Raw genomic sequence first — 14,913 nt, forward strand, 5'->3', positions numbered from 1 at the left:
TTACTTTGAAGAACTTATCCTAAAGGATGAGGACCAAGATGTGCTCCTGCACTACTCAAGCAAGCTTCTCTGGTGGAGAAAATCTTAGGACTCAGATCCCCAATCCTGAGGATGGGGTGAGAAGGAAACTTGCTAAGAGCCCAAGGAGATAGTAGAGAGAGGAACTGCGTGGGCTCGGCTGTCCCTGACTGGCCAGGCTGAATGCAAACTTGTGGTCTTAAAGCCTCATCAAGCACAAGAGGCCCCATGGCACTAAGGGAGGAGTGCTACAAAGCCACATGCTCTGTGCTTGCAGAAGAGAGGGAGAAGCAGGTGGAGGGCTTTGCAAATAGAGAAAAGGAGAAAAAGAAGAGGGCCCTTATTCTCCTTTGCCCTGGGATGTAGGTGCTTTCCCACTCAGCCTTGGTCAGACCATCACTGAAGCTTCTCCACCAAAAATTCCAATCACTGCTGAAACATGGAACTTCCCCTGAAAAGCAGTCTCAGAACACTGAAACATGCCCCACGTCCATCATCAAGGAGGTAGACTCACATAAAAGCAATCCTTTACTGGGCTCGGTACTTTGTAGTTTATCCCAAGCATTTTGAGGTCCATTCATAGCAATCCTGAAAAATGGTTGGGGCAGAATACCCAATTTACAAAAAATTTAATACAAATTTTATCTTGCTCAAGAATAAAGAGCCAGACAGATAAAAGAGCTAAACTTGGACTCTAGCTGAAGGGAATCTATGGCCAGTGGGTACTCTTTTCTTTTTAAAATGAGTTTGATGTCCTTTACTCAAGGGAAAACCCTCTATGTGTTGGGGGAGTACAGTGCCTCAGAAGCAGTGGAGCACTCTTCCCTGTGCACTTTTCAATTTTATAAATTCTACCATTGTTTAAACACATTCTCTGCAAGCAAGACCCTGGAATAGGTGTTTTATGTGGGATATATAAATTGCTTTAATCCACATCTCTCCTACACAACTGTAAGCAGCAAGAATGTGTAAAGCAAGGCTTGAGAAGTGAAATGGTTTGTCCAGGGTTACAAAAGCTTGTTTTTGGCAGAAGTAGGACTCGACTCCAGGACTTCTCACTTTCATTTCAGGTTCCTTTTTCAGCAGGCATACTCAACAGCTGATGTTTACAGCTGCAAAGTGGCACGCTAGTTTTTCTTATCTGTCTTTGATGATGTTACCTAACTTCTGGGAACCTATTTACTTCTGTGTAAAAATGGGATAATATCTACAGGATAGGCTTATGAAAGTTACATAAAATGATTTATGCCCCTGTAGGTGTAGATAAATGGTAGCTATTGTAATAAAGAAGTAATTCGTAGCCAGTGGTCAGACTGCTAGGGTTCAAGTCTCGGCTCTGCTACTTTGTACCTGTATGAGTTTAAGCAAGTTGTTTAACCTCTCTTTGCCTCAGTTTCCTCATTTGTAGAATAGGGGTAATAACCACACCTACTTTATGGGGTCATTGTGGGGAATAGTGAAATAACCCAGGTGAAGTCTGTTCAATAAATGCTAGCCATTATTCGTATAAGTTCTCCTACCCTATTTAATAATTCAGTCCCTCTTACCTTGTTCTGCTTTCCTCCAATAGTATTTATCACCTTCTAAGATAATAAATATGCAACTAGCCACCCCAGCTTCCTTTCATCATACTCTTTCATTCTCTAAAATTACCTATCATCTTCTATAATGCTAAGTTGTTTACTTATTTTGCATTTTTATTGCCCCTTGTCTGCCCGCTCAAGGCCTGGGATTTTGTTCAGAGATGTCCCCAGCACCTAGAACGGTGCCTGGCACATAGTAGCTGCTCAATAAACATTAGCCATTATTATGACAGAGTCTATCTCGACTAGTCCCCCTCCTTTTCCTTTTTGGCAAGAGCACTTACTATCTTTTAACATACAATGTAACTTAGTTAATCAGTATTTTTATTAGTTATTGCTAGTTCCCCCTCATCTAGATTGTAAGTCCCATGAAAACAAAGACTTATAAAAGGTTTTCTCCACGTACCTAGCTCCCAACACCTAGAACAGTGCCTGGGATATTGTAGGTAATTAATAGAATATTTGTTGAATAAATTATAAGTGGCAGAGCGCCAAAAGCACTGAAAGTGGGGTCAGAAAGCATCCTGATACTGCCACGGAATTCCGTGTGGCCTTAAACGTGTTGCCTCTCCACTCTAGGCCTCCGTTTTCCTTCACAGCTCTGACCCTTTTGGTTTCGCCCTGGCTCAGATCTAGCCAGCTGGTTGGTGTCCCGCTCTTCGTGGCCGCTGGGGGGCAGTGGTGCCCCGCGCCGGCCCGCCCACTTTCTGGGTGGTGGGGCGCGGTAGGACGGGCCCGCCCCCGGGTAGAGAAGCCAAGTCCAGCCGTGTCTGGCTCAGTCGCCCGACCGCCTCTCCGCCCGCCCTGGCAGCCCAGCCATGTCCTGCTACATCTACCAGCTACCCTCTTGGGTGCTGGACGACTTGTGCCGCAACATGGACACACTCAGCGAGTGGGACTGGATGCATTTCGGTGAGTGGGCCCCCTAGCGATCCCGCCTGGGGTGGTCCTCCAAGCCCCCTCCTCGCCTCTGTTTCCGTGGGGTCGCGATTCGAGGGGCGGGGCCCTACGTGTGGCCATGTGGACTCAGGCCTCGCTGTGTGACCGCGGACAGGCCACTGCCCCATCTCTGGACTCCAGTGCTATCATCTGGGAGGCATTATGTGATCTTTGAAGATGTCTGCTGTCAGTCTGTCGCTAAGTAATGACCATCTCAACTTTGCTGCTTACAGTAAAGGTTAGATAATAGCTATTAGCAGGTAAAATAAGCTATCAGTGTGCTGTGTGCCGGGCCCTGATGTAAGCACTTAACATGGATTACTCGTTTAGTTCCCATAGCCTATAAGGTACCTCCATTAACCCCATTTTATAGACGAGGAACCGGATTTAGAGAGGTAGTGTCACTTGCCTCGGGCCATGGCCTTGCTAAATGGTTTAAACCCAGTGCCTGGCTTTACCAGATTTAAACCCAGTGCCTGGCTTTACCAGAACATTGTAACTTCTGGGTGTGTTTTGTTTGTTTACACCTGATTGGCTGAGAGCGCATGGCGTCTAGGAGGAGACTGCCCCTGTGGTCCTCCTGTTCCCAAGCAGAGGTTTGCATTCCAGGTCCACTACCGCCCAGCTGGTGATTTGGGGTGGGTTACATAACTTTTCTGAGCCTCAGCTTCTTAATCTGTAAACTGGAGGTTGTTGGGAGGAATGAAAATTGTACAAAAAGCACCTGACACCTAAATGTCAGAGATCTTGTAAGTAATAAGGAAGTAATAAGTAACCATGATCACTCTTAGTTTTATGTTTTAAGTCAATGTAACTCATGCCACTTTATTTTTAAAATATATATCTTCTTTAAAATTTAGATTATGACACATGGCACTTATACAAGAGTATATAATATATATGTACAGTTGAGAGAACAATAAAATGAACACGTGTTATGCATCCAGTTTGAACAAATAATATATATTTTAACTTAGTGGTTCTCAACTAGGGGCGATTTTGCCCCCTAGGGAACGTTTGCCAATGTCTGGAGACATTTTTGGTTGTCAGAACTTGGGGGATGCAGTGGGTAGAAGCCAGGGATGTTGCTAAACATCCTACAATGCATAGGTTATCTAACCCATAGTGTCAGTAGTGCTGAGGTTCAGAAACCCTGTTTTAAACCAGTAACACAAATAATAAATGTGTATTTCAAAGTACTGTGGGACATAAATGAACAAAGCTCAAATTTCACCACTCAGGGATAACCATTTTTAATATTTGGATGCCAATAATAATAAAACAACAACAGTGGCTAACATTGGCTCCTTGCTATGGGCTAGCAGAGTGCTACGTGTTTTCTGCCTTCTAGCCTTTTTTTTAATAAACATTTTTATGTGTATGCATATTTTAACAATCATATCATTTTGTACATTCTAATAGCCTACTTTTTCCACTTAAAATATGTCATAATTATTTGTCCTTGCCAAGCAATATTCTTTAACAACATGGATTTATTTTCAGTGCATTTTTTATTAACTATTTTCATGAGGAAAAGTAACAAACACACTAGGTTAAATGATGTAAATAATACACCTATGATAGAGGAAGGTAACTACCTTTCCCTGCTCTGGTCCTCAGCCTCCCTGTTCCTCTCCCTAGAGGCAGTCACTGGTAACATGTCAGGGCACTTCTGAGAATACCTATTGCTACTTGATTTTCTAGACTGCACTGTGTTTCTTTGCTTTGACGATCTGTGATTTAACTACTTTGAATGTTTCCTGGGCAGTGGACAAACTTTGTGTAAGAGACTCCCTCTAGTTTTTTCATGTGGGCCTCAATTATGAATGCCAGAACAACTTCTGTTTCTAGGGTATTCATTTAGAAAGTGCACTTATGACTTTTTTTTAAAACAGCTTTATTGAGATAGGTTCACATACTATACAATTCACCCACTTAAATTGTACAATTCAGTGGCATTTAGTATATACAGAGTTGTCCATCCGTCTCTACAATCTTGGGACATTTTAATTACCCCCTAAAGAAACCCTGTACCCCTTAACCATCACCCCCACAGTTCCCCACATACCTCCCATTTCCCCCTGCTTTAGGCATTGCCTAATCTGGACATTTAAATAGAATCATACAATATGTGGTCCTTTGTGACTGACTTCTTTCATTTAGCATATTTTTAAGGTTCATCCATGATGTAGCATGATCAGTGCTTAACTTCTTTTTATTACTGAATAATATTCTATAGTATAGATGTACCACATTTTATTTATCTAGTCATCAGTTGATGGACATTTGGGTTCTTTCCACTTTTTGGCTATTATAATGCTCTAGTGCACATTTGTGTACAGGTTTTTGTGTGGATATACATTTTCATTTCCCTTGGGAAGACACCTAGGAGGAGAATTACTAAGTCATAGGTTACTCATTTTGCAGAACTGCCAGACTGTTTTTCAAAGTGGCTGAACCATTTTACATTCCCATCAGCAGTGTATGAGGGTTCTAGTTTTTCCACAGCCTCACCAACACTTGTTATTGTCTATCTTTTTGATTCTAGCCATTGGAACACATATGACCTGGTGTCTTGTTGTGGTTTTGATTTGCATTCCCCTAATGACTAATGATGTTTAGTATCTTGGCCCTTTGTACATCCTGTTTGGGCGAATACCTCTGTCTTTTTAGGCTCAAAGTCCTCAGAGGCTTCCCATTGTGATTTAGAATATAATCCAGACTTCTCACCAGGCCTGCCTGCTCTGACACAATCTGACCCCATTGATTCTGACCTCCTCTACCCCCACATCCTTTTGCTTATTCTGCTCTAGCCACATTAACCTCCTTGGTCCAGGCTCAAGGCCTGTGCCTGAGACATTTTTCCCATGTTCCCCATGGCTGGCTTTCTAGCCTGTATTTGTTTCTTCTTGCTACTGTAACAAATTACTATAAATTTAATGACTTAAAAACAGCAGATTTATTATGTTATAATTCTGAAGGTCAGAAGTCCTAAAATCAAGGGGTCTGCAGGGCTGCATTCCTTCTGGAGGGCCTAGGGGAGAATCCATTTCCTTGCCTTTCTAGCTTCTAGAGGTTGCCTGTATTCCATGACTGGTGGTCCATTCTCTTCCTTCAAGGCCAACAGCAGAGCATCTTCAAATCTCTCTTTGTGACTTCTGCCCTCATATCTTTTCTGAATCTGACACTCCTGCCTCCCTCTCTTACAAGGACCCTTGTGATTACATTGGGTGTACTCAGATAATCTAGGATAATCTCATCTCAAAACCCTTAATTTAATCCTGTCTGCAAAGAGGTGACATATTCACAGGTTTTGGGGTTTCGGACACTGACATCTTTGGAAGGACCATAGTCCTTCAGGGTTCAGTTCATATGTCACCTTGTTTGAGAGGCCTATCTTGTCCTTGTTATCCTCTGTCCCATCACTGTTTTCTTTCTTTAATTCCACTTAAAAGCTTTGGCATTACCTTGTTCCTTATTTGTTTATGGCTGTCTCTCCTTGTAGAATGTAAGCACCACGAAGGCAGAGAATTGACCCATCTAGTTCACTTTTGTATTCCCAGAGCCTAGAAGTGCACCTGGCCATGGGCAGATATCAGTGAGCACGTGAATGAATATGAGCTGAAGGATGTAGGAAAAGTGAGGACATGGGGTGTATCCACTTCTCACCCTACAGAGATGGCTTTGAGCTCATGATCAGCCAGCTCTCCCTGTTGAGTTGGGGGCCACTGGACTGGGAGCCAGCCATGCCCCCAGTTAGCTTGCCAAGTCACAGCACTCTCTTGGTTTACTCTTCAGCAGAACCAGTAATTACAATTGACCTTCCAGTCCTAAAGAGTCTTGGCTTCTGTGAGTCATTTTAGAAAAGAAAGTCCATTATGGCTGATTGTGATCCCAGGGAATGGGGATATGAAGATCCTTAAAGTGACTTAGAAAATCACACGGCCACAAATATACATGCTCTTTGGATTTGACACAAATACACATGCTCTTTGGATTTGACAGTTATTGGAAGATAGTGTGGCTGCCTCCTGTTTATTTTCTGATTATTGCAACTGCATCCATTTTTGCCCTTGGAGGAAAATAGGCTTCTTGTAGCTTCACCCACCTCGGGTATTTTGAGGGGCCCAGGGGCAGAGCTTCCTTTTTTTGTTGGACCACTCCCCATCTTGCTCACTCATGCATATGTCAGCTTTTGTATGCAACTCTGCTTTGTCCCCGCCCTAGCTATGTGACCAGGCAAGTGACTGCTTCTCTCTGAGTCTTTAGTTTCCTCATCTGTAAAACAGGGATGACTGCTGAGAGGCTTAGGGGACATGATGGTGGGGAAGGTTTTAGCACTTTTTCCTTCTCTCAACCAGGGAGGAGTCTTGTTAGTTCAGACAGGGAACATTTGACCCTTGAGCAGGTTACTTCAGAAGGCTGTGCCAGGTCTGCTCCAGAGGGCTTTGAAGACGGGCAAGCTTTTCTGCTGCACAGAATGAATTCCTGCAGGATTCAGGAGCTCAGACCTGGAGGGATGGTCTCCATGTGGCGTTAACCAGTGGGGATAGTGACAGGGTTTCTTAGAGTGTAAATGGATTAATAGCTAACATTCGTATCACATTTACTATGTGCCACGCAGTATTTCCAAGTGCTAATATACCTATAACTAATCTAATCCTCACAACAACCTCTGAGGCAGGTGCTGTTGTTATTCTTGTTTATAAATGAGGAAACTGAGGCACAGGCATATGCAAAGGGCAAGTAAGTAGTAGAGATAGGATTTGAACCAAGGCCTTCGAATCCAAAGTCTGGGCCTGGACCATCACTGGACTATCTTGTTGACATAAGAATGTACTTTTATATCTATAAAAAAGTCTGGAAGATTAGAAGCAAAAGTATAACCAGTGCTTTTCTTGGGGTCTTCTGAGTGTGATATCATGGGGACTTTGATTAGTTCCTGTTTTCCAGATATTCTGTAATGACCAGGTATTACTCGTGTGTGTAGAGAAAAGAGCTGTGGATATAGTGGGGCCCTCAGCAATGCCTCATCATCCCAAGATCACTATTTTATTTTGACCTTGTTTTAAAGGTCTAGTAATATGCTACTAGGTCAATATCTTAAGATACATCACTTTCATGGAGCTAAGATGTCCATACTACAAGGTGACTTAGAGTTTAATTCCTGTTTCTCCTGCACTGCCTGTGAGGAAATGTAACCCACAGAGGCTAAGGGCTACGGCTGAGTTCCTGTGGCCATGGAACACCAGGGGCAGCTCTGTGCTTCCGGTTTTCCCATGGCATCGTGCTACCTCCAAGCCTGGGAAGCATGAATGACACTTCTCTACGTTCTTTTCTGTCTGCTGCTGGAAGCAGCCCCTGACCCTGATGACATCATTTCCCACTGATCTGGAATCTGGCCTGGGGTTTCCAGTGACTGAAATTGCAACTCAAAGAACTTTCCATCCTCACAGGGCACTTTCGAGGCTTTCTGTAGGAAGCTATCACAACTTTCCCCACTCCTTTTGAGGAGGAGGGATTGTGCAACATGATCATGTCCTTCCTGGCTCTGAGGTCTAACATGGTATCTGTGGCTCTTAGAATCGAGTCCAGACTCCTAGACCAGCAGCATTCGAGGCCCCTCGTTATGTTGCCCTGGGCTTCATCTTTTGCCTACCCTTCCTCACTCAATTCATTATCTTTGTATTTTTCAAACAGAAAAGTTCCATGGGCTTCTAGTTTACTCACCACAGGGTGTCTAGAACTTGTCACAAACCTGGAGCACAGTAGTGCTCAATCATATTTTGTCAAATGAATGAATGAATGACTTGATGTTCACATAGATTCCTGCTCTGTGATTTCTGAAATCGTGCAACTGGAGTGTGATTATTTTATTCCTAGTTTTAAAAAATATTTTTCTCATTTCAGTAAACTCAGTGGAATACTATTTGACTATTCAAAAAGCCATTTATGAATAGCTTATAACATCTCAGAAAATGCTTATGGTATAATGTTAATAGATAAGAGCAGGATGCAAAGTTTTACAGTCTGGCAGCAACTGCATTTAGAACCATACCTATGTGTGTGTGTGGGTGGGGAAGGAGGTTGGAAAGGGAAAGTTCCTAGTGGGATGCTGTGTAACTTGTTTTATTTGTTTTTCCCCCCTGCATTTTCCAAGTTTTCTTTAGTGAACAACCATTAACTTTATAATAAAAAATGAAAAGGAGTGCATTATTTTTAGTATTGCCAATGATTTTTCCCTGAAGATTTTGTACAGTGCTTCAGAGTTGGCAAAGTGCTTTTAGATCCACAGGCTCTCTTGATCTTTATAACAGTTCTGTGAGGATGGTGAGTTCTTTCGTTCGTTCATTCATTCATTTATTCATTCAAGTTCAGCCTGCCAGGGCTGGGACTTAGGGGTGAAAAGAATGAGATGCTTGGGGCAAAATATAAGGAGGCACCTACTCTGCAGATGCTACAAGAACAGAATCAGCCCTAAGAGTGAGTGCCTCCTTAAATTTTGTACCCTTGGTGCCTCCCTTGCCTCACCTGGGTCCTGGCCCTTCCCCAACTCTGTGTCAGGCATCGTTCTCTGTTTTGGATATCTAACAGTGAACAGAACACACAAAATTCCCTGCTTACACAAGTCTTCTAGAAGGGGAGGCAGGCAAAGTTGTTACTCCATTGTTATAGTTGAGAAAACAGGCTCCACTGGGGAAATGAGTTGCTCAGCGCATATAAGCGGCTAAAGCTCAAGGCCCCCTACAATCTCATCCAGTGGTTTTTCTCCTAAATCTTCTGTGGCAGCAAAGTTGATATTTACCTTCAAGTGTTACTGTGCTGGGCCCGTGGGTATTAAAGGGAATTGGCATTTTAACTTGGGCTGCCTGTGGACTCCAGCTGATGGTGGAATTTCAGTTATGGTAGAGGGCAGATGGGGAAAATATTATGGACAAAGCCTGGCTAGCACAGTGACCCTCTCATGGCGGGACTGCCTTTCCAACCCTAAGCAGATCCTCTTACTTGCCTTCCAGCCTCCTTTGTGATCACAGACCTGACCCAGCTGCGGAAGATCAAGTCAATGGAGCGGGTGCAGGGAGTGAGCATCACCCGGGAGCTGCTGTGGTGGTGGGGGATGCGGCAGGCCACTGTCCAGCAGTTGCTGGACCTCCTGTGCCACCTGGAGCTATATCGCGCAGCCCAGATCATCCTGAATTGTGAGTAACCAAGCTGGCACCTAGTGGCTAACCCTTGACCATGTTGTGTTTCAGCAGGGGCTGCACTGTGGCCTTAACACCTTTTTTAATCTTAAAAAAAATATTTGAATGAGAGTTTACCATCCATCTAAGAAATTAGTAGTGGAAGTACCTCTGGTCACTGGCGGAGATGGAGAGCATACCCAGGCCATCTGGATCCACAGCCCTCCTTCTTAGCTTTCTCACGGGAAAGCGTCACAGAAGAAGCTTTGGGCTTCCAGGAAACTGACATTTTTGCCTGTCAGTCTCTCTTCTGTTTAGAACTTTACTCAGATCCCTGGTTTCCGGTTTCAAACTGCCTCTAACCTCTTTGGCCCGTGAGAGTCTACCTTTGTTCCCCAAACCTCTTTTTTCTCTTCCCCTTAGCGTGGCTGATTAAAATTGCTGGAGGAGGAAAGATTAAAGCCTTTCCACATCCACAAATCCCCTGGCTATTTTGAGAGCCTGATTTTGTGTTTTTACTATTGCTTTGAGTCCTTAGGCAAGACACTTACTTCCCCTTCCTGCATCTTTTTTTTTTTTTTTAAATTAAGGAAACAAATATGCTATAAATCTCTGTTACTTTTTTGGATGTGACTATAGAGGGCATATGTGAAGCATTTTAAGTTTCTGTATTCCAACTGGTCAAAGCTATTTCCCTTCCCTAATTGTAACAGTAGTTAAACTTTTTTTTTGTATATACTTATTGAAGATTGTTTATGACCTTGCTCAGCTGCCTCTCACAGTTTTTGAGAACTTGATGTCTGCCCACCACTTAAAGGACTTTAAGAATAGATTTAAATAAAACAATGCTTGTCAACCATGCACACCAAAAGTCCCAGATATAAAGTGGTTTCCTCAGAGACTTATGTCTCCAGGTAATATTTGTATTTAACAGAGGCCTGTGAAAGTTGGGCCTGAACTGAAAGATGATGTGTGGGAGCCATTGGGGGGCCACGTGTGCATCCAGTCTCTTGAAATCATGTACTACGGGTGCCTGCTGGTCTGATTGTGTGAAGAGCTGGGTCTGTGGGTCTCTGTTCCTTGATATTTTCTTGGCCTTAATTGCCAAGACCATTGTTATTCAGTTTCTCAAATATTAATGATATAAGAATTAGAATAAATTAGCACAGACGGCTTACTACCCAGCTCCCATTCCTTCATCCAGCAAATCTGCTAGCCAGTGTTAACCCTGTTTTACTCTCTTAGCCATTCCTTGGTAGTCTCCTGTATTAGCATTCCAGGTTCACTGCTGTTACAAAGAGCAGACTGCAGTGAGTTAACTAAGATAGACGTGTATTTCTCTCTCCTGTGACAGTCCAAGCTCCCCATGGTGTTGAGGACCAGGTGCTTTCTTTTTCATTGCTCTGCCATCTTGGACACCTGGCTGCTGACTCATACCTGAGATGGCTACCCTGTACCTCCACATGCACATTCCAGCCAGCAAGAAGGGCATGCCCTGGAAGCTGTACACCTAACTTCCCTTCACGAGCCATTGGCCAAGACCTAGTCACGAGATCACACCTAGTTGCAAGGAAGGCTGGGAAATGTAATCTTTAGCTGGAATGTTATGTGCACATGTAAAGCTTCTATTACTCTAGAAGAGGAGGGTATAAATATTGGAGGGACAGCAGTCTGCCTACAATCCCCTCCTCAAATATCCATATACACCTGTCTTCCCACACATCAAACATGCTTATCCTTTCCCCTAGGAAGATAGGCCTGGAGTCCTCATCAGTTCCTTCCTTTAGTTTAAGGCCCAGGATCTGTGAGTGATGCTTCGTCTTCTCTATGAGCCTCTGATCTAGTACCTCTCAACCAAAGAGAGGTTACCTACTCCCCTTCCCCCAACACACCTACACCCCAAAAGGCAATGGTGGAATCCAAACAAGAAGCCACAGTCAAAACTCACATTCGAAACCAGTAACATGCTGTAGTTACTTGTCTATAGTAGTTGGCATATGTGGCTGACAGGAATTGTAAAATGTCCCTTGGTTAGGGGAGTAAGTCCTTTGTTTGGTTCTCCTAGCATCCCTTTGTTCTCAGTAAACCAGTGATTCTCAAAGTGTGTTTTCAATTTCTGGGCTTACCTGGGAACTTGTTAGAAGTGCAAATTCTTGGGCTTTACCTTATCTGCGGATTCAGAAATTCCAGGGGTGGGGCCCAATTCCAAAGGATTCTGATGCAGATGAAGGTTTAAGAACCACTGCTCTAACACCTGGTTCTCTAACTTCCGGCTCTGTCTTGAGGGGGTTGGTTTGGGGTGGGCATTGCAAAGAGCTCCCCTATTCTTCATTCTTTGTGGCCTCATCGGAAGTGGGAATTGGAGAGAGTCTGCCCTTGTGGAGGGCTACACGGCTTTCACAGCCCACTTCCTGCTGGTGTGTGTTTGGGGGCCTGAAGAGAGCTATAGGGATCAAATAATTATAATCTTTTCTCACACCAGGTCTGTGGTTTTGATGCAGGACAGGGCACATTCCCCTGAGTGGGCGGAGACCAAGGCCTACACCGAGAGAAGAGGGTCCTTTGGCAAAGAGTGTAGAAAGAATTCAGCACACACCAAAGTTAGAATCAAAAGGCAAGTTTATTAGGAAAGGGATAACACTCCACAAATAGAGTGTGGTCTCTGCTCAGAGGCAGAGAGTGAGAGGGTCAGTGGGAGGGACAGCAAGAGGGACCCTGAGTGTTTGGGGAATTTATTCTTTAGTTCTTATTTCCTTTGATATGGATGTACAGTGAGGAAGGGGAAGGAGAAGAGTAAGTAGCCTGAAAGTCCTGCTGGCTACTGTTCCCAGACTTTAAGCCATAGATAGGTTCTTCATAGTTTTTGCCATAGGGAATGAATAATTTTATTTGTGTAGGGCACCACTTAAAGACTGTTGTTCCTGTTTCCCCTTCCACAGGTGTGGGGAATGGGTCGTTCGCTATCCCAGCAGAAATCTTCCTTTGTTCTGCAGGTGTTCTCTTGGCCTGGCTGCTGGGCTTGTCAGCATATTGCAGTCTCTGAATGTAGCTTAATTAACGTTTTAATTATCTTGCCTCTCCGTACCTTAGTTTTTTGGCAATAAAATTCTGTCAAAAAACTAGGAATTTCTGGTCTCTTGGCTCCTAATCAGTTCTGATCCAGCCTGAAGATATCTTAGCTCTTGACTCTGGAATGTTGTTCCTTTTTTAACTCTGGAATGTTTGATCTTCCATTTAGTGGCCTGCATCCTTGTGCTCAGACCTGCCTTGCCTCTCCTAATTTAATATACTTACCTGGAGCCTCCCTTGAGGCCACCTGAAATGATTCCCTGCATGGGCAGGAATCACTCTTAATTTGACTTTTGCCTCTGGGCTCTCCGTGTCCATCTAGAATTCCTTCTGAGGTTTAGTGGTGGAACTGAGAAAAGTGAATGGTGATTAGGAAAGTTAGGGCCACAGTCTTATCTCCTGCTGAGGCTGTTTCTTCAGAACCCCTAAAATGGGGGTTCTCAGTCAACTGGGACTATCAACTACAGTTTGAGAGTTTTCCTGTTCAGCTCTGCTTGTGCATGGTCTCACTCCTCTGGAGCTCATCTCTCTTTTGTTGGAGGTTCCTGAAAAAGAAGCCACATACACCAATGTTTAGGACATACTCGGTTTTTCCCTTTAATTATAGGCGCTTTCAGCACATGGTCTGCCTTCTGAGTGTCACAGGTGATGTTTTACCAACTTTTTTGCTTTGATATGTGAAGAATAATCAGCTTTCTGGCCTGTGATATCTGGATCCTTGCTTCCTGGAGCTTTACTGTTGGGTACCAATTCTGTATTAGTTATTGTATTTATTTGGCTGCTACAAGAAAGGCCAGTAACAACAGCTTAATCTAAAAGAAGGTTTCTTTCAATTAGTAGTGTGCATGTTGACATTCCAAGGCTGATATGGTGGATTTATAGTGTCAGGGATTCAGGCTTTTTCTATTACTCTGCTGTTCTTAACATGTACGAGGCTTCCTCTTGTGGTTTGAGATACTTGCTCCTGTTCCTACGGCCATTTCCATATTCCAGTCATCAGGAAGGGGAGACCACTTTCCTTTCCTTTTAAGGGTACAATCTGGAAGATGCACTTATCACTTCACTAAATTCTGTTTGCTAGAATTTAGTCACATGGACATGTTTAGCTGCAAAGGAGTCCAGGAAGTGTAGTTTTTAGCCAGGCAGCCATATGTCTAGCTGAAACTTCCAGAATTTAGAAAGACAGAGAATAGATACTCTCTACTACATTAGAACTTTCTCTGAATACTGTGCATATATTGTTATGTTTATACTTACTAACTTAAATATTATCCACCAACTTTGTAGAAGAAGTTTGGCTTATAAACACCTCCCTTTCCACATCCTTCCATACATTCATTTCACAATTTTTAGTTCTTTTATAGATTGCTTTTACAACTTTTAATGACTATCCTTAGATTTCTAGTTCTTTTTCCATCAGCTCTAGGCAGTGCCTTTTGATGCTCCACTCAGATGAAGGTGTTCGTTCCTTGTGAGGTGACACTCTCCCTCTTTTTCCATATAGGGAGTTAGATACACAGAGCTGGACGAGAGACTCAATAAAGAACTAAAGAAATATTTATCAAGTACCTGCTATGTGTTAGGCACTGGGGACATAGCAATGAAAATACAAACAAGGTCCTAGACCTCAAGGAGCTTGAAGTCTAGTGTGGGAGACAAATATTAACAGGATGATTACACAGAGATGCATAACCAACTGCAGCGTGAGTGCTCAAAGGAGAAGTGTAGTTAGGTTGGGCAGATAGGTAGGAGAGGGGAAGAGAGGAAGATTTGAGCTCATCAAAGGAAGGTGTTCCACGGAAATGAAACTGGAACCTCCATTCGAAGAATGAGTGGGCCAACTGAAGTAAGGGACCACATAGGCATTTCTAGACAGAGGGGACACCATGTGTAAAGGCCTGGTAGTGGGAAGGAGCAATGTTTGAGGACCCAAAGAGAGACCATGGAGACCTCAGCTAGAGGACAGTGGGAGTGTGAGGGGCTGAGACTGGGAGGAGGGCAGGGTCAGGCCACCCAAGGCTGCACAGGATGTGATCAAGAGTTTGCTTTCACTGGGAATGGAGGGAAGATTTTGGAGCGCTTGTACCTGGGAAGTAGCCTACTCTTTTGGCTGCTGTGTGGAA

The 14,913-nt window shown here is 43.6% G+C and overlaps 1 protein-coding gene across 1 annotated transcript in view; it reads left to right on the forward strand.

Moving 5' to 3' along the window:
• Nucleotides 1-2,332: 2,332 nt before the first annotated feature.
• Nucleotides 2,333-14,913, forward strand: part of IRAK2 (interleukin 1 receptor associated kinase 2) — a 46,199-nt gene continuing 33,618 nt past the window's right edge. The window contains exons 1-2 of the mRNA XM_025050865.1: nucleotides 2,333-2,513; nucleotides 9,557-9,739. Of these exons, the coding sequence (XP_024906633.1) occupies nucleotides 2,420-2,513; nucleotides 9,557-9,739 (277 nt within the window). The 5' untranslated portion in view covers nucleotides 2,333-2,419. The remainder of the gene's footprint in view (nucleotides 2,514-9,556; nucleotides 9,740-14,913) is intronic.

This window comes from Pteropus alecto, unplaced genomic scaffold (assembly GCF_000325575.1).
Source record: "Pteropus alecto unplaced genomic scaffold, ASM32557v1 scaffold75, whole genome shotgun sequence".
Taxonomy (NCBI): Eukaryota; Metazoa; Chordata; class Mammalia; order Chiroptera; family Pteropodidae; genus Pteropus; species Pteropus alecto.